Here is a 20,675-nt window from a genome sequence, read left to right on the forward strand (position 1 = left end):
GGAAAAAGAATATACCAAAATTATTAATAATGATTACACAAGTGGATGAAATCACCAATTATTTATACTATCATCTTTATACTTTTAATTTTATAAATTTTTAAATGAACATTTATTTAATTTTTATATTGAATAAAAAGCTGTAAAAGATATCTTTGGGGAAAAAAAGCTTTAAGAATCTATTATGTTTCAGAACTGTGTCCAGAATTTTCTAGAATTTGCTGCTATTAGAAGCATAATTTCTTTTATGTAGAATCTTTTATTACTACAAAAGCACCCATAAGTAGGCATCCAGTTCAAACCTTATGCAGGGTATGTACATTGCTTCTGTAACAAGCTGACATCTGTTCTCTTCATTAGGCTTCCCCATTCTTTCTTTTTTACTTACTGCCATCTCTCCACTTCTTTACTGTGTCACAAAATGAATCATCTAATAATCTTCTATGTGTCAGTATTTAGCTACAGATTGGAATTTAATTCCCTTTCCTCCATGTGATATTGCTTCTAGAGGTCTCTTATCAGAGCAAATTCTCTTATTTTCACATTAAAAATTGTTACTGTCAGAGAAACAACAGCTACTCCCACATGTATGATTAATGAAAGTCAAAAATTTGGCTAAAAGTAAATAATATTAGAGATATGAAGTTCTAGAATTATACTCCCATCCCCCTACCCTACCAAATTACTGAGTATTATCAAATAAAGTACCCCAGTACAAATGCAAAACAAAATGTTTAAGAGACCTACTTTGTGACAAGTGGGAATATTGGGAGTTCAAAAGTAAAAGATATTTTTGCTCAGATGATTTCTTAGACATCATACAGCAGAAGGTAAAATAGATGTATTTAAAATTTACTTTTAGTAAGCTTAATTTCAAAAAATAAACATGTCTTATTCATCTTTGTTGATGCAAATATTTATAGTAAAACATTGATTCACAAAGTATCCATACAAAAGGATTGCAAAATGCTATACAGGACAGAATTGAAATTCATTTGAAACACACATTGTTTATTATAGATTCTCTCACATGAAATTCTCTCAAAAAGTCTATGAGATAGTTAGGTTTGATACCTTTATTTTATTGAAGAGGAAGCTGAGGATAGAGAGTAAGTTACAGACCTAAAGGTACCCAGCTAACCAGTGATGAAAGTTAAATCTCAGTCATCTGAATCCATTGTGCATGTTCTTTCAACTACTAGGCCAAGTTATATGTCATGGGCAGATCCTACCTTCTTAAAAACTAATTTTAAAAATAGTATAAACTAGTTTTGCTACTGTTATGCACTACCATTACCTCTCGCTCTACTTAAATTAATAAACGTTTCCCTTAAAAATACCAGAGGTGTGTTATACTAGGTACCAGGTCCTCTTGATATATTGTGTTGAGGCCACCTTGCCAGCTGCCCTATAACAAAGTTAGGTGCATCCAAAGCAGAGCAAGCTTGGCAGTGCAGTTTAATAGGCAAAAGGAAGCTCTGAAATTTTTTTTTTATTGGACCTTTTTCAGTTTGCATGTCATGTGGATTCTCGGAGCCTGTAGACTTGTTTAGGGCCACTAGCAGCATTGTTGGAGAAGGCAATGGCAACCCACTCCAGTACTTTTGCCTAGAAAATCCCATGGACCGAGGAGCCTGGTAGGCTGCAGTCCATGGGGTCGCTAGAGTCGGACACAACTGAGCGACTTCACTTTCACTTTTCACTTTCATGCATTGGGGAAGGAAATGGCAACTCACTCCAGTGTTCTTGCCTGGGATGGGAAGAACTGGTTGGCTGCCGTCTATTGGGTCATACAGAGTTGGACACGACTAAAGCGACGCAGCAGCAGCAGCATTGTAACTGGTGAGGGTTCCTTCACAACAGAATCCAGGGACAGACTGCCAAGCATGGTGCTGGAGGGAAGACAGGGCAGGGACTCATGCATGCACACGCAATGATAGCTGGGTGATTGCACCTTCAGCAAGAGGCAGATGGCCAATGCTACCAGGTGGGTACTGCCTGAGCCCAAAAGACTGACTGCAGGTTCAGAACTGCAGACTGGACATAGAAGGTAGTATCAGCTGCAGACGTCATCCTCAGAGGCCAACATTTCTGAAAACCAGTCTGAGACCAGGGAGTCTCTTTCCCTCAAGTTAGAAAGACATGTACCTTCCTTTGCACTCACCCAAATTCCATCTTAAAGAGACATGCAGAGAAAGGCAAGAGATGACAGAGCATTTCTCTGCAAGAAAGATGAACACAACCTAAAGGGACCATGCAACTCTTAAAATTAGATTAAACTTCTAATCACAAAGGAATAAAAGTCAGTTTTTAGCCTCAATAAACTGGATAAAGGCTGGAATAATGACCAAATCAGTTATGGTCTAAGTTCAGTCCAGTTTAGTTCAGTTGCTCAGTTGTGTCCAATTCTTTGCAACCCCATAGACCACAGCACGCCAGGCCTCCCTATCCATAACCAACTCCTGGAGTTTACCCAAACTCATGTCCATTGAATCGGTGATGCCATCCAACCATCTCATCCTCTGTCATCCCCTTCTCTCAACTTCAATCTTTCCCAGCATCAGGGTCTTTTCAAATGAGTCAGCTCTTCGAATCAGGTGGCCAAAGTATTGGAGTTTCAGCTTCAACATCAGTCCTTCCAATGAACACGAAGGACTGATCTCCTTTAGGATTGACTGGTTGGATCTCCTTGCAGTCCAAGGGACTCTCAAGAATCTTCTCCAACAACACAGTTCAAAAGCATCAATTCTTTGGTGCTCAGCTTTCTTTATAGTCCAACTCTCACATCCATACATGACCACTGGAAAAACCATAGCCTTGACTAGATGGACCTTTGTTGGTAGAGTAATGTCTATGCTTTTTAACATGCTGTCTAGGTTGGTCATAACTTTTCTTCCAAGGACTAAGAGTCTTTTAATTTCATGGCTGCAGTCACCATCTGCAGTGATTTTGGAGCCCCCCAAAATAAAATCTGTCACTCTTTCCATTGTTTTCCTATCTATTTGCCATGAAGTGATGGGATCGGATGTCATGATCTTAGTTTTCTGAATGTTGAGCTTTAAGCCAACTTTTTCACTCTCCTCTTTCACTTTCATCAAGAGGCTCTTTAGTTCTTTTTCACTTTTTGCCATAAGGGTGGTGTCATCTGCATATCTGAGGTTATTGATATTTCTCCCAGCAATCTCGATTCCAGCTTGTGCTTCATCCAGCCCAGCGTTTCACATGACGTCCTCTGCATATGAGTTAAATAAGAAGGGTGACAACAGTACTCCTTTCCCTATTTGGAACCAGTCTGCTGCTCCATGTCCAGTTCTAACTGTTGCTTCTTGACCTGCATAGAGATTTCTCAGGAGGCAAGTCAGGTGGTCTGGTATTCCCATCTCTTTCAGAATTTTCCACAGTTTTTTGTGATCCACACAGTCAAAGGTTTTGGCATAGTCAATAAAGCAAAAGTAGATGTTTTTCTGGAATTCTCTTGCTTTTTCAATGATCCAACGGATGTTGGCAATTTCATCTCTGGTTCCTCTGCCTTTTTAAAATCCAGCTCAAACATCTGGAAGTTGATGGTTCACATACTGTTGAAGCCTGGCTTGGAGAATTTTGAGCATTACTTTGCTAGCATGTGAGATGAGTGCAATTGTGCAGTAGTTTGAACATTCTTTGGCATTGCCTTTCTTTGGGACTGGAATGAAAACTGACCTTTTCCAGAACTGTGGCCACTGCTGAGTCTTCCAGATTTGCTGGCATATTGAGCTTAGCACTTTTATAGCATCATCTTTTAGGATTTGAAATAGCTTGGATAGAGTTCCATTACCTCCACTAGCTTTGTTCATAGGGATGCTTCCTAAGGCCCACTTAACTTCACATTCCAGGATGTCTGGAATCCAGGCCATGGAATCCAGGATGTCTTGAATCCAGGCCAGAAACTGGCTTGGGTAACCTTCCCCTTCTCCAGGGGATTTTCCCAATCCAGGGATCAAACCCTGGTCTCCCACATTACAGGTGGATTCTTTACCAGCTGAGCCACAAGGGAAGCCCAAGAATACTGGAGTGGGTAGCCTATCCCTTCTGTAGTGGATCTTCCCAACGCAGGAATCGAACTGGGGTCTCCTGCATTGCAGGCAGATTCTTTAACAACTGAGCTATGAGGGAAGCCCTGTTCAACCACATAAAAGATATGTAAATCGGTGACCACTTTCAGCTTGTTTCTATAAAGTTATTATGGTAACATGGCAAATCAGGATTAAATGAGGCAACATATGTAACACACTGAACATGGTGTCTGCTACATAGCTCGTGCTCAAAACTGACAATTTGCATCTGCCTATCTATTTACCCTACCCTTTTAAAAAAAGTTAATCCTAATACCACTTTAATTTCAGATTTTATTTTGTTTTTATATTTAGAAAATGTAAATGTGCACTTGATTTAATACCTGGGGTTACAAAGAGCAACAGAAATAATCTCCTGGTGATTTATTAGTCAAGTTTAGAAAATGTATTCACTCACCAGCTCACTGAATTCATTATTGCCTAGGTCAAGTCTTTCCAACTGGGCCAGTTTGTGCATTGACCTATAACAGATGGAGAAAAATATTGTGAGGCAGTGTATGACACATTGCTCCAAAAAACATTCCAGCCACCTTCTTGTCAGATTTATCTGGGTATATTATGTACAGATATGGGGGTATTTTTCAGGGAGAAGTAAATTTCAAATATACAGAGACATGTTCAAACTGTTACCTGAAAACCTTTAGTAGCTTACCATGTTTCCAAATGCCAGTCTGTGGATGGAGTACAAGCCTGACTGATTAATGAAAGTCTGGGAAGCTTGTTAAATATCTGTACCAGTACAAGGTACTAGTTGAGGCTCTAACATCCATATTTTTAATAATCCACACAGGCTTGGGAACCAAAGGATAAACTCAGCTCTTCATGAAGCATTTTAAAATTCCACAGTATGGCCACAATTCATCATCAATCTTGTCAATTTTTACTACCTTAAATGAATTTCTTAGACCAACTTTTTTCTTTTCTATTCAGGTATAGTCGATTTAAAATATCATGTAAGTTTCAGATGGACAAGGTTGTTATTCACAATTTTTAAAGGTTATATTTCATTTATAGATATTATAAACTATATACCCGGTAGCTTATTTTATACATAGGAGCTTGTACTAAAATCCCCTACTCCTAACTTTTGTACTCATTATCTCCTAAGCATATTGGCTTGATGATGTTACAGCTTTGAATAACTGTAAACCTTGGGGGAGAGTTGGTCCCAAAGCTTAGAAGTACTCATGCGCATTACATACATAATCAGTATTTGTCAAGCCATTTTCAAGTATAACAAACAACATAGGAAAAGGTAGTACCATTCTTCTTATTTTCAAACTTTTTATCTCCCCACTAACCAGAATGCTATCCTCAAGTCTTGACTATGTACAGAAACTCTGGAGGCATTGTTGGCTCAAATCTTAAAAAAATTTAGTTCCTTCATCTTTAAAGTCCATGTAGCCACTATCTTATAGGACTTTCATGAGCAGCAAATGAAATACTACTATAATTCAGACTCTTTCAGGCACTCAGAAATGCCAAAAAAAAAAAAAAAAGTGTACTCTTTCTCTACTCATAAACTGCTTTTGAAAGATTATTAGGTGCTAGAGAGTCTTCTGGGGTCTGGGGAATAGCACTGTGTGAAAAGAAAGAAAAATTACTCCTTGAAAGGACTGTACTTCCAGTGCAGATGATAATGACAATAAATAAAATGATTAAGTAAAATAAAATAATATACTAGAAGGTTGTAAGTGCTATGAAGAACAGTTAAGCAGAGGAGGAAGATAAGAAGAATTCTTATGACAGGATTGCATTTTCTAACAGGGTAATCAGGTCTCATAGACAAGAAATGTGAGTATAGTGTACTCATTCGACTGTACGCCTTTGTCCTTATGGTAAACACGTGTGGGTCTGGGGCCTATTTCCCTGTCTCCGCACAGGAATCTAACTGGTATGACTTCCCCTTGCAAATGACTGGCCTGGAAGGCACGATCACAACCATAGGTCAGGGAGAAAATATCAGGACTTGGTTACAGTTTGGGTCACATTCTCCATCAGTTATGCTGACAATTTTATCATCACTTGTCTGAACGAAGTAACTTGCTGATAATTCAGACTCATTTGTAATGTTTACCTAGTTATCTGAAGTTCTAATGAGCAAGTTCTAATGAAATTGGTACTCAATTGTGTTAAATGATGTTTACCAACCTATGTTCATATTATATATGTAAAAGTGGTAGAAATGTGTAAAATATCCATGACTGTTACTTTTATCATCGTTACTTCTCCTGCCTATAACATTCTACCCATAAATCTTTCCAAAGCTGGCTCCTCTTCAACTCAGCTCATATGTTTCCTCCTCATATCCCCAAATTAAATCTCCCTTCGCATCTTCACTTTGTATATTGCCCTGTTTCATCTTCTTAACACTTACCGTAGAAAGTATTTAACATTTTTATTTTAATATTTATTACTGAAAATTAAAATACTTTTTGTTTACTTCCTAATTATTTCCCTCCTGATAGATTCAAGCTTCATGAGAGCAAGTAAATTGTCAGTCACACAAACAGCTTCTCAGTCAGTGTTTGTTTAGTGAAGATATTCATATGTGCATGAGTGAATAATTCTTTACCAGTGAGATGTTTGAATTCTAGAAATATTTACAAAGAAAAACCATTCAATTTTTACCAGGCATCTACAATTAATTAACAGTTGCTAAAGAGATATCCTAATAGGCCTGATTTAATGAATATTGTAATGAATATACATTAGCTTACTTACTAAGAATTATGCATAATGTTAAAGGCAGATAAAGCTGAAGTTCATCTGTCTTAGAATATCTATATCTTGTGTTAAGTTTACTCCTGACATTTCAACTAGTAGGTTTTAAAAATTCCAAATAATAAAAAATACTAAGTGATATATGTAGGTGAGTTTTTCACTTTTTTTGATATCTCAAATACAGCAACAAAACTCTAAAAGGAAAGCAGTTTAGGACACAGAATCAATTCAGACAACCTGGGTTTAAATCCCAATTCTACCTCTCACTAGCTGTTTGACTTTAAACCAACAAGAATATCTTTGCTTCTGATCTGTAATATGGGAATGATAATAAGAATCCTTACATTATAGGGTTATTCTGATGATTAAAATAAGTTAATAAGTTAAAGCACATAAATAGTGCCTGACATATGGTAGGTGGTCTTTAAGAGTTAGGTATTGAAAAACTTAGGGAAGAATTTCAGAGTTGGAAATATTTTAAGAAATTATTGAGGTTAGAGTTTCCTGAAGTTTTCCTAAGGACTTATGTGTTGCATGATTTTTAAAAAACTCGGATGGCCAGTACATTTTGGCAAATCTTGCTTCAGTTTAGTTCAGTTCAGTTCAGTCACTCAGTTGTGTCCGACTCTTTGCGACCCCATAAATTGCAGCACGCCAGGCCTCCCTGTCCATCATCAACTCCTGGAGTGCACTCAGACTCACGTCCATCGAGTCAGTGATGCCATCCAGCCATCTCATCCTCTGGCGTCCCCTTCTCCTCCTGCCCCCAATCCCTCCCAGCATCAGAGTCTTTTCCAATGAGTCAACTTTTCACATGAGGTGGCCAAAATACTGGAGTTTCAGCTTTAGCATCAGTCCTTCCAAAGAATCTTGCTTAAAAAATGTCAAATAGGTTTCTTATCAGCAGGATTTCTCATAAAATATACAAATGCTTATTATGATTATTTAACAGATTCATTTTGACTATTTCCCATATATATGATCAAAAACATTTCTCTTTTCTATAGGACATTTCTTAGACTAGGAGAATGCTTTAAATGATTTTTTGCAGGTGACGAAATTGTGTTCTTCTCCATTCTAGTCCATAAAATCGTAGACATATTCTTAGTGCATGAAAACACAAGCCTGTGTGTTTTCCTATCATGAGTACAGGATTTAAATTTGATCACATCATCCTCATTTGTCTGCTTGAAACTCTGACCAATCAGGCTCTGCCTCTCAGCTCCCAATATTCACTTCAGGCTCTCCTTGCATTTATAACTATTTTAGACATGTTCCCTGGTTTGATTTTCACATTCTTTTTTAAAAGACCATGTTGATTTTTGCCATTTGGTGTTATGCACTGCAACCTCAGGAAAAAGGAATGTTTCCTTCTCTCTAGAGGAGATTTGGTGACTTGTTTAAGGTCACATGGAAAGTTAGTGTCAGGGCTGACACAGGATCTCTTTTTCCAGCAGTGGCTAGTCATCTAAATCTGGCCTGAATTATTTGGCTTGACCATTGTTTAAATATGAATGTTTTTAAGAAAAGGATATGCTCTAAAGCTGACTGTAGTCTATGCCAGGGGTCAACAAACGTTTTTCTATTTAGGGCTAGATAAGAAGTGTTTTATGTTCTGTGGGCCATATTGTCTCTGTCTCAATTACTCAATTATGCCATTGTAGTGCAATGCCATATATGACATGTTAACAAATGAAGATGATTGTTTTTCAATAAAGTTTTATTTATAAAAAATGTGTCACCAAATTTGGAACAGAAGCCATAATTTTCCAACTCCTGGTCTACATCAATCTAGATAGCTCCATGTGTTTATGATATAAGCCTGGTCTGTAAGAAATATCTAAGTCTTCAAAACTTGATATAACAGATAAATTAAGGACTGGAAATATTTATCACTAGATAATTGCCACTAGATAACTGTATTTGTATACTATTTGAAATTCTTATTCTTAGGGTACATGTTACTGGAATCTAGGGGCATTTGTTCTTAATAGTGTCATTTGGTTGCACTTATGAAAATTAAATCCTTACTAGAATGCTATTACTTTATAGCATTTATCCAATTGCAAATCTGGTAAAAGATTCCAGTTAGAGCAATTACGGGAAATAATGCAATATCTTGGTACATCTGTCACTTTGATAAAATTGTATAACCTGTGATTTGCTTTTTATCAGATTCAGAGGTTTTATCTATTTAAGTGTACAATTACTTCTGAAGCCACATTAAGTTGGCAGGATTTTTGTTTCTCCATAAATTCCCAGTGCAGTAACTTGGGTTTGCTGACTCTTGCAAGATTCTGCAAATTTTTGGCATGGGTTTATACATTCCAGCTTTTAACTTGTCTTTCAAATGTTCTCAGACACTCTCTAATTAGTGGCTATTCATGTCACAAGGATAGGAAAACTCCCCTCAGTTCCTACTGTCTGATGTTTCTGTCTCATTGGAACTTAGGGAAAGCATATACTATCTTTCCACTTTACTTAATCCATCTCCTATGTTAAATGGACATTTGTATTTTATACTTTGGACATGCCAATTCTACCACACTATTGGGTACTTCTCTTGTTCACAATCTTTCTTTAAATGAACATTATATTTTGAGATAAATCATTTCTTATGACATATGTACTGAGGACAAGAAGGCTCAGGAATTGATATTCTTTCAAAATGCAACACTGGCATACCTCATTTATTTTGAAGAAATGTACATTCATTATCTTTACACACCAGAAAAAATATAAAATCTAGTATCCAATAACATAATTTCTATGATAAAATATTTTCTATAAAAATTCTCCCTTAATGCCTATACAGGAATAGAATCTTAAAAAAAGAATGGATGTATGCTTATGTATAACTGATTCACTATGCTGTATACCTGATAATACACAACATTGTAAATCAAACTATATTCCAATAAAAATTAAGACAATTCTTCCTTGATTATTGCTAAATCTTAAGGCAATGTTACAATTACAATACTTATGTACTCTACATCATATCCATTCAATTTCCTCCTAAGAAGAGCAACAAAAAGCTAAACTGACTCCTTGGATATCCCAGAAGGACATGTAACCACACAAACCATCTATTATTTTGCTGAAGAATATTGAGAAGACTTAGTTTTTAATTCTAATTAAGCAATTTGCAAATGCTTCTAATTAAGATAGGTCTCCTTATAGTATTTAAATTATTAGAAAAATATTTAAAATATATAATTTATATCAAACTGTCACATATTTTCAGTGTGTCCTTGGGAAATATTTTTTCCTTTTAAATATTCAACATTTAAAAGTTTAAGCTGATTTCTTGATGTCATATTGAAAAATTTTTCTTTCCTATAACTACATTTCTCTAATTTAATGCATAGCATGAAAAAATATTCTGTATGAAGAAATAAACTCACAGGCAACTTCTGAAGATGACCTCTAGTTCATATAGTAAGATAAACTTCTCCAATGAAGTGTAAAATAGTACCTTGTAAATGGACACGACTGAGAGACTGAACTGAACTGAAACAGCAACCAGATATAAGACAATTTCTGCACTGCTCTAATTAGATTGAGGAGAAGGCTGAATTTCATTACTCTCTCTCTAGTCCTCTTGGGTTTATGACCAGAACCAATCATTCATTCACTCTGAACATGAATTTTCCCACTGACCAAACATTTTTATGCATTCCTAACTCATGACAATGCAACAAAGAAAAAATTGTATAAGACTTTTTCAACTCTTTCTGGAGGGATGGTGACATATGAGCAGAAACTACAACAATTATCTCTGTGGATGACCACACTGGAGGAACTGAAGCTCCTAACTTGCACTGAAGCAGTCCAATCAAGAGGTTATGGGAAATATAGTCAACTATGAAGATGTTCATCTGCACTAGAATATGCTGCAACCTACACTGTCTGCTCATGAATAGGTTTCAAATGCTACTGAAAAAACACTCAGGCAAAGCTATTTTAAAACTCCTATAGTTTTAAACTGAGCAGGGACCCTGTGTGTTTTATGAGACCCTTTTCACACACACACACACACACACACATGCACACACACACACACACACAGGCTCATTGTTTCAGGATCATTATTTCTATTATTTGAAAAAAAAATATAACTTGCCACATTGGGTTTTCTATATATTCATGTACTTTTAGATAGATCTGGCCTTAGAGTGCTGATAACGCTGACTGATGTATAATACAGAGACACTCTGTGACTAAGATGTCATAGAATTTGAACTTTAGCAGATAAAACCCTTTGAAAATAATCTGCCAAGGTAGCCATGGCTGGTTTCCCAGACAACTGTCATTTCCTTTCTCTTTCTTCCTTGCCAGCGGTATCAGCCTGCATCAGAAACTGGAAATGCCAAAGAGTTACTAGGCAAACCTCCTCTGCAGCTAGGACATAGCATATGACTCAGTTCTGGTTACTAGAACAGAAAGAGGAGGAAAAGAGATTCTGAGGGAGATCCTAAGAAAAAATTTTCCCCTTGATTTAAAAAGAGGGAGAGAGGCATGCGAACTTTCCCCCATCCCTCTTTCTTCTCTTTGTCTCATGTTTGAATGAAAATGTGAGGTCTGGAGTTGTGGCAGACACTATGAAACCATGAGGCAACAAACCCAAGGATGACAACCAACATGCTGGGAATAGTATATAGAAAAATTGAAAGCGCTTTTGGTAAAATCATTAAGCCACTGAAACCAACTCTAGAACTGCTTATCTCAAGGCTTTGTTATGGACAACAAGGTGCCTATTACTTAAAAAGCCACTTTTACTCAGAATTCTGTTTCTTACATCCAAAAGCATATTTCTAAATACACTCCTTCTACCAAGCTATTAAGTACCTCTAAGAGTGTCACATGGCATATTGGTGGCAGATCTAAAGTTAAAATAAAGATCTTTTAAATCCTAGAAGTGTCTGATATCCCACTTATTTAAAAAAAATCCTGATTTATTAATTTGAGTTTTATGCAAAAGTATAAAAGAAATAAAAGAAATAGTCTTAGCACTTTTGTTCTTGATTAGAAAAGACATTTTTTGACAATACTAAGCTAGTGCAGAAATGAATATTTTACTACTTAAATTAAGTACAAAGGCGCTTTTGGGACTTTTAGAGATAATATTCATTTTTAATAATTTAAAAAGAAATAGAAAATATGTATAAAATTATTTGCAAAGCTTTTGAAGCTTCAATTGATTTTGTTTTTTTTTTCTTCCACTTTTATTGACCTATAATTGACATACAGTACTATACAAGTTTAAAGATGTCCAGCAAGATGATTTGACTTATATAATGAAATGATTACCACAATAGGTTTAGTGACCATCCATCATTTCATATAGATAAAAAAAGAAGAAAAAAAATTTTTTTCCTGTGATGAGATCTCTTAGTATTTATTCTCTAAGTGACTTTCATATAGAATATACAGGAGTGTTAATTACATTATTCATGTTATACATCACACTCCTAGTACTTGAGTTCAGTTCAGTTCAGTCGCTCAGTCATGTCCGACTTTTGGCGACCCCATGAATCACAGCACGCCAGGCCTCCCTGTCCATCACCAACTCCCGGAGTTTACTCAGACTCACGTCCATCGAGTCAGTGATGCCATCCAGCCATCTCATCCTCTGTCGTCCCCTTCTCCTCCTGCCCCCAAACCCTCCCAGCATCAGAGTTTTTTCCAATGAGTCAACTCTTCGCATGAGGTGGCCAAAGTACTGGAGTTTCAGCTTTAACATCATTCCTTCCAAAGAACACCCAGGACTGATCTCCTTCAGAATGGACTGGTTGGATCTCCTTGCAGTCCAAGGGACTCTCAAGAGTCTTCTCCAACACCACAGTTCAAAAGCATCAATTCTTCAGCGCTCAGCTTTCTTCACAGTCCAACTCTCAAATCCATACATGACCACAGGAAAAACCATAGCCTTGACTAGACGGACCTTTGTTGGCAAAGTAATGTCTCTGCTTTTGAATATGCTATCTAGGTTGGTCATAACTTTCCTTCCAAGGAGTAAGCGTCTTTTAATTTCATGGCTGCAGTCACCATCTGCAGTGATTTTGGAGCCCAGAAAAATAAAGTCTGACACTGTTTCCACTATTTCCCCATCTATTTCCCATGAAGTGATGGGGCTGGATGCCATGATCTTCATTTTCTGAATGTTGAGCTTTAAGCCAACGTTTTCACCCTCCTCTTTCACTTTCATCAAGAAACTTTTTAGTTCCTCTTCACTTTCTGCCATAAGGGTGGTGTCATCTGCATATCTGAGCTTATTGATATTTCTCCCGGCAATCTTGATTCCAGCTTGTGCTTCTTCCAGCCCAGCATTCCTCATGATGTACTCTGCATGTAAGTTAAATAAGCAGGGTGACAATATACAGCCTTGACATATTCCTTTTTCTATTTGGAACCAGTCTATTGGTCCATGTCCAGTTCTACTGTTGTTTCCTGACCTGCATATAGGTTTCTCAAGAGGCAGGTCAGGTGATCTGGTATTCCTATCTCTTTCAGAATTTTCCACAGTTTATTGTGATCCACACAGTCAAAGGCTTTGGCGTAGTCAATAAAGCAGAAATAGATGTTATTTCTGGAACTCCCTTGCTTTTTTGATGATCCAGCAGATGTTGGCAATTTGGTCTCTGGTTCCTCTGCCTTTTCTAAAACCAGCTTGAACATCAGGAAGTTCACGGTTCACGTATTGCTGAAGCCTGGCTTGGAGAATTTTGAGCATTACTTTACTAGCGTGTGAGATGAGTGCAATTGTGCAGTAGTTTGAGGATTCTTTGGCATTGCCTTTCTTTGGGATTGGAATGAAAGCTGACCTTTTCCAGTCCTGTGGCCACTGCTGAGTTTCCCAAATTTGCTGACATATTGAGTGCAGCACTTTCACAGCATCATCTTTCAGGATTTGAAATAGCTTGACTGGAATTCCATCAACTCCACTAGCTTTGTTCGTAGTGATGCTTTCTAAGGCCCACTTGACTTCACATTCCAGGATGTCTGGCTCTAGGTGAGTGATCACACCATCGTGATTACCTTGGTCATGAAGATCTTTTTTGTACAGTTCTTCTGTGTATTCCTGTCACCTCTTCTTAATATCTACTGCTTTTGTTAGGTCCATACCATTTCTGTCCTTTATTGAGCCCATCTTTGCATGAAATGTTCCCTTGGTATCTCTAATTTCCTTGAGGAGATCTCTAGTCTTTCCCATTCTGTTGTTTTCCTCTATTTCTTTGCATTGGTCACTGAGGAAGGCTTTCTTATCTCTTCTTGCTATTCTTTAGAACTCTGCATTCAGATGCTTATATCTTTCCTTTTCTCCTTTGCTTTTCACTTCTCTTCTTTTCACAGCTATTTGTAAGGCCTCCTCAGACAGCCATTTTGCTTTTTTGCATTTCTTTTCCATGGGGATGGTCTTGATCCCTGTACTTATTTACCCTATAATTGGAAAATTTGTATCTTCAACCCCCTCCTTGCTTTCTTCCCTTTGGTAACCACAGATCTGATCTCTCTTTTATGAGCTTGTTTGTTTGTTTGTATTTGAAGTATAATTGACCTACAACCCTATGTTAGTTCTTGGTGCACAACATAATGATCTGACATTTCTATACATTACAAATTGATCACCATGATAAGTCTAGTTACCGTCTGTCACCATATAAAGATATAACATACTTATTAACTATATTCCTCATGCTGTACATTTCACCCCTGTTATTTATTTTATAACTAGAAGTTTGTACTAACTTCCTTCATCCATTTCACTCATCCCCTTGATGCCTTTCCCTTCTGGCAACCATCTGATCTCTATGTGATCTCTTTCTGTTTTTTGTTTGTTTGATCCTGTGTTTTGGTTTTCAGATTCCATGTATATGTATGTATTTATGTATGTATGTATTTTATCATAGAAATTATGTATGTATGTATCTTTCTCTGTCTGACTTATTTCATTGATTAATAACATAATACCTTCTAGGTCCAACAATGTTATAAGTAATTTATGTCTTTTCCTTCCTGAATTTGACTTATCAAAATTATAGTTTTTCATTTTGACAATTTCATTTTCATCAATTATTCTGTGTATTTTGGTATGATTTCTGATGTTTACAATTTCAACTTTTCAGAAACAATGACTGTAGGTCTATATATATACTGTTTCTTTACTTTTTATTACTTTATAGTTTCAGAAATAAGGTAAAGATAATATTTTTCAAATCTGTATACCTCTTCACTTTTATATTTGTTATATATTCACAATTTTCCCCCTAAATTCAGCTTCTTCTTAAAATATTTGCCTCAGACTCAACTAGATTTTTTTCTTCTATGTATTTACTATGAGAGATTCTTCCCTTAATATTTGAATGCTAAAACCTACATTACTGGTATTTTTTATGGTGTTTATCAATACATAGAAATAACATTTGATTTTATTTAATAATTAGAATGATATATTCTTTCAGCCGTATATGATCACTTAAAATAGCCATTTAAAAACAAATTCACTTAGGATAACTTTTTGATTGGCCTTAAACAGGACAGAGGATGAGATGGTTGGATGGCATCACTGACTCAATGGACATGGGTTTCGGTGGACTCTGGGAGCTGGTGATGGACAGGGAGGCCTGGCATCTTGCGGTTCATGGGGTCACAAAGAGTCAGACACAACTGAGCAACTGAACTGAACTGAACTGAAACAGGACTAATTTTTCCCTCATGGATATAATTTGGCATAGTCTATCATGTTAAAATATAACAATCAGCAGTCAGAAGTTGTGAAATAAAATATAATACAATATCTATAAGAAATAATGGACTGTACAAGAGAAACCAAATAGAACAATAGGTAACAAATAAACTACAGATGAGACCATTGTGAAATGTGCCTCATAATGAAGACTCATTTCAATCAAAGATCTGTTAAAGACACCAAATTCTAATACCACTATTTCTTATGGGTAATTATATAAACTGGAGCCTATTATAGGAGAAGGCAATGGCAACCCACTCCAGTACTCTTGCCTGGAAAATCCCATGGACGGAGGAGCCCGGTAGGCTGCAGTCCATGGGGTTGCACAGAGTCAGACACGACTGAAGCGACTTAGCAGCAGCAGCAGGAGCCTATTAGACAGAGTGAAGTAAGCCAGAAAGAAAACCACCAATACAGTATACTAACACGCATATATGGAATTTAGAAAGATGGTAACAATAACCCTGTATACGAGACAGCAAAAGAGACACTGATGTATAGAACAGTCTTTTGGACTCTGTGGGAGAGGGAGAGGGTGGGAAGATTTGGGAGAATGGCATTGAAACATGTATAATATCATATATGAAACGAGTCGCCAGTCCAGGTTTGATGCACGATACTGGATGCTTGGGGCTGCTGCACTGGGACAACCCAGAGGGATGGTACAGGGAGGGAGGAGGGAGGAGGGTTCAGGATGGGGAACACGTGTATACCTGTGGTGGATTCATGTTGATATATGGCAAAATCAATACAATATTGTAAAGTTAAAAAAAAAAAAAAAGTCGTAAGTTTAAACAGTGTTTCTCAACGTACTGTCAAAAATTATATTTTTGAACCTGAATTTTACTGAGGAAAGATTCACTTTTTGTCAGTGTTACAAAACACTTAGCTAAGTGCCCAAAGAGAAAGAAAGGTCTGATACTTCATACATCATTGTCATTGTAGACAAAGTAACAGATTGATTATCTCTCTTTTGTATTACCCTGAAACTTCACTTTACAAATTCCTTGTAAATTAAGCCTTTTAAATTTATTAAACAAACAATTATTTCATTAATGTAACAAACATCTATTGAGCACACATCAGATGCTAGGCTAAGGGCTAGGACTAACATGTCGTCACTGCCTTCAGGTACCTCACAACTTAGTGAAATGGACATAAAAACTTAAAATTAATAATAATAATGGATAATTGGAGGTTTTTCTTATGTGTTAAACAGTAATCCAAGGATTTATACAACAAACATAGTCCCTGCTCTGATGGAGTTTATATTCTAACAGAAAATTCAGAAGTTCAATGATTTTGAAATTAATGTGCTAATTTATTATGCCTGGGTCTCATGTTGCCCAGAAAATGTCAGTGTTGTGAGAACTTGTAATTCAGGAACTGACCCAGAGTTGGCTTCATATTGGATAATATTGGAATCAGGGCTAATGAGATGAAGAGTTCAGTGGACAGAGAAGGCAGAAAGGAAATTTCAAGCAAAGAAAAGGACACAAGCATCAGCATTTTCCAAGGTATTGAAATATTTGACATGTTTGGGAAATAGAGAAATGTTTTCTCAGTAAAACTCTTGGCAACAAGAAGGGACTCCAAGGAGATTTTTGTTTCCTTAACGTTAAAGCCTGAGGAAGACACAGAAAGTTCTTTCTCAAAGCAGTTCACTCATGGGGAAGACCGGTTCAGAGAATAACTCTCCTGTGAGGCCACAGTGGGTGATGTTCCCAGAGTCAAACTGGACCTTCACACTGTGAGTAGAGCTCACAGGTTTTGGGGATGGAAAACCATCAGTGCCAAAATAAGAAGATGGAGCCCACCACACTTTAAGAAAAGGAAAGATTGATTGTCCCAGTAAAGCTGCTAGAAAGAACTTGCCTCTAACGTCTCTATCTCCTATTTTGATAAATGCTACCAATACTTTCCTTGTAGTCTAAAACAGAAACTTGGAAGCTATTCCTAACTTTTCTTCCTCTGCTGCTAAGTCACTTCAGTCATGTCTGACTCTGTGCGATCCCATAGATGGCAGCCCACCAGGCTCCCCCATCCCTGGGATTCTCCAGGCAAGAACACTGGAGTGGGTTGCCATTGCCTTCTCCAATGCATGAAAGTGAAAAGTGAAAGTGAAGTCACTCAGTCGTGTCCGACTCTTTGCAACCCCATGGATTGCAGCCCACCAGGCTCCTCCACCCATGGGATTTTCCAGGCTATCACCCTCCAAATCAGTCAATTTCAAGCATCTGTTTATTCTACCTCTGTTATATGTCTTGAATATATGTTCTCTTTTCATCCTCTCTGCCTGACCCAGAAAAGGCTTCATATCAGATAACATGCTGACAAAGGTCTGTTCAATCAAAGCTATGTTTTTTCCCAGTATTCATGTACAGAAGTGAGAACTGGACCATAAAGAAGACTGAGTGTTAAAGAATTGATTCTTTTGAAGTGTGGTGCTGGAGAAGACTCTTGAGAGTCCCTTGGACTGGAGATTAAAGGAGATTAAAGCAGTCAATCCTGAAGGAAATCAACCCTGAATATTCATTGGAAGGACTGATACTGAAGCTGAAGCTCCAATCTTCTACCACTTGATGTGAAGAGCTGATTCATTGGGCAAGATCCTGATGCTGGGAAAGACTGAAGGCAAAAGGAGAAGAGGGTGGCAGAGGATGAGATGGTTAGATAGCATCACCAACCCAATGGACATGAATTTGAACAAACTTTGGGAGATAAGGAGGACAGAGGAACTTGGCATACTGCAGTTCACGGGGTCACACAGAGTTGGACATGACTTAGTGGCTGAACAACAACAACATCAGATGATATTAGAATTAGGGTTTAAAAGATGAAGAATCCCTTAGCTGCTTTCACTTGTTAGTTTACTTACTTCTTGGTTTAGCCCCTCTTACTTCATGGGCTCTGGTGACCCGGGACTTTGTAACAGCCTCTTTGCCAGTTGCCTACCTTCAGCTTTCAGCTTCATCTAATCCATATTTATCACTGTCAAAGAGTAATCCCTCAATTCATGTCATTTCTGGGCACAGAAATCAAATTATTTCAGGAAAAGGTCCAAATTCCTCAACATTGTACTCAAGGAAATTATAATTTGATACTAGTCTATCTTTCTGGTTTTACTACCTATAATCCCCCTATAGATATTATTGTCTACAGCCATTTATAGTATCCTAAATTAGCTACGTTCTCTAATGGGAACCATTTTCTGGTAGATTTAGCTTGGGAGGTCATGAGACTAAATTGAGCCCCTTTAGATATGTATCAGATATATTTTATTTTATTTTTTAACTTTATAATATTGTATTGGTTTTGTGGATCAACATGAATTGCATTTTTATGAAAGGAAATTATTAGTGAAAATATTGTTATGGTTTTGCTTCTTGAAAAGTATTATGCTATCAGAGGACTATTATAAGAAAAACTGTCATAAATTTTGTAGATCAGAAAAAAAAATCCACCAAACCATTTTGGTTTATATGCAACCAATATGAAGTCTCTCATGAGAAGCTGAGCAATAGAAAATAATATTTTAAAATCTATGTAAGAGATGTGATATATAACATGATGACTATGGGGAACACTGCTGTATGATATGTACGAAAGTAGTTGAGAAGAAATCCTAAGAGTTCTTGTCATAAGGAAACAAATTTCTTCTTTTTTTACTTTTTATTTTTATGCCTCTAAATGAGATGGTAGATGCTAACTAAACTTACTGGAGAAATAATTTCAGTATATACATATATACGTATATATGTTGTTTTTCACGCCCTCAATCTTTCCCAGCATCAGGGTCTTTTTTCCAATATGTCGGCTCTTCACATCAGATGGCCAAAGTATTGGAGCTTCAGCTTCAGCATCAGTCCTTGCAATGAATATTCAGGGTTGACTTCCTTTAGGATTGACTGGTTTGATCTCCTTGCTCTCCAAGGGACTATCAAGAGTCTCCTCCAGCACCCTATTCAAAAGCATTAATGCTTCGGTGCTCAGCCTTCCTTATGGTCCAACACTCACACCCATACCTGACTACTGGAAAAGCTATAGCTTTGACTATGAGGGTCCTCTTGTGGAACAGAATTGACCAGTACCTTGGTCTTGGTCTTCCAACTTCTATAACTATGAGAAATAAATTCCTGTTGCTCAAATCATTCAGTCACAGCAACCTGAGCTAACTAATAATATTTGGAAATTACAGGCTTGGTAATTTTTTAAATTGGATGCCCAACATCTGGCATTTTGGTAATTTCCACTTTAGGAATCTTGGTAGGAGGCAAAGCTTACCTATTGAGAAAGGAACAGCAGGCTTGACAGCTGACAGCTGGTAGCTAGCCTGGCTTCTACCACCAAACCATGAGATTTCCCTGCTGATCATAAGCAATTTCACAAAATTATCAGTTGAGGACTCTTCAGACAATGATACAATAAAACAGAAATAAGTCAACTACAAAATCAGACCTGAATAGAGACCAAAGCAGACCTCGTGCTTCTATTACTATGAGGTGTTACTACCTCTCCCATGACGACTCCAATTCCTTTCTATTCTCCTGGTCTCATGGGTTAAAAAATGCCCAAATCTCCAATAACCGAATGTCCCACTTTCAGAGAATACCTGATCCAGAAAAGACAAACATGTACTCAAACCTTCTCCAAAATCCCCTAAAAGTCTTTCCTAACTCCCTCTTACTGAGCTACTCCATGGTTCTCCATGGTATGCAGCTTCCCATGCTGCAGCAATTAATAAACCTAATGTTGATGAGTAAGTGTACATGGAGGTTTTTGGCTGTTGGGGATCAACATCCCTTTCAGAAGCCAGGTATCTTGTTTTCAGGTTTCTCTGGCTGGCATTAGTGAATTGGGTACAGGGGCTTTACATCAGACACGTGCTTCCTTCTTGCCACAGAAGCTAACTGTGGAGAATTCTTTATGGCTTAAGCAGCAACAGTGGCAAAAGTAACACTGCAGGGCGATGGTTCAATATTGGTGGTCAGAACCCAGCGCTGGCAGGGTGCCGGTACAAGCAGTGGCATTCAGCATTCAGTGGTGGCAATAATGGTATTACACCACACTGTTCTTTTCAAAATTGC

At 37.3% G+C, this 20,675-nt stretch overlaps 1 protein-coding gene across 14 annotated transcripts in view; it reads right to left on the reverse strand.

Moving 5' to 3' along the window:
• LRRC7 (leucine rich repeat containing 7) overlaps window positions 1-20,675 on the reverse strand; it is a 622,091-nt gene that overhangs the window by 215,562 nt on the left and 385,854 nt on the right. For all 14 annotated transcript variants that reach the window (XR_003510334.1, XR_003510333.1, XM_027536916.1 and 11 more), the window contains one exon: window positions 4,510-4,573. Coding sequence is in view for 12 of the 14 variants with exons in the window: in XM_027536916.1 (XP_027392717.1) it covers window positions 4,510-4,573 (64 nt within the window). In the remaining 2 variants the exon portion in view is untranslated. The remainder of the gene's footprint in view (window positions 1-4,509; window positions 4,574-20,675) is intronic.

The sequence above is a fragment of the Bos indicus x Bos taurus genome, chromosome 3, assembly GCF_003369695.1.
Source record: "Bos indicus x Bos taurus breed Angus x Brahman F1 hybrid chromosome 3, Bos_hybrid_MaternalHap_v2.0, whole genome shotgun sequence".
NCBI lineage: Eukaryota > Metazoa > Chordata > Mammalia > Artiodactyla > Bovidae > Bos > Bos indicus x Bos taurus.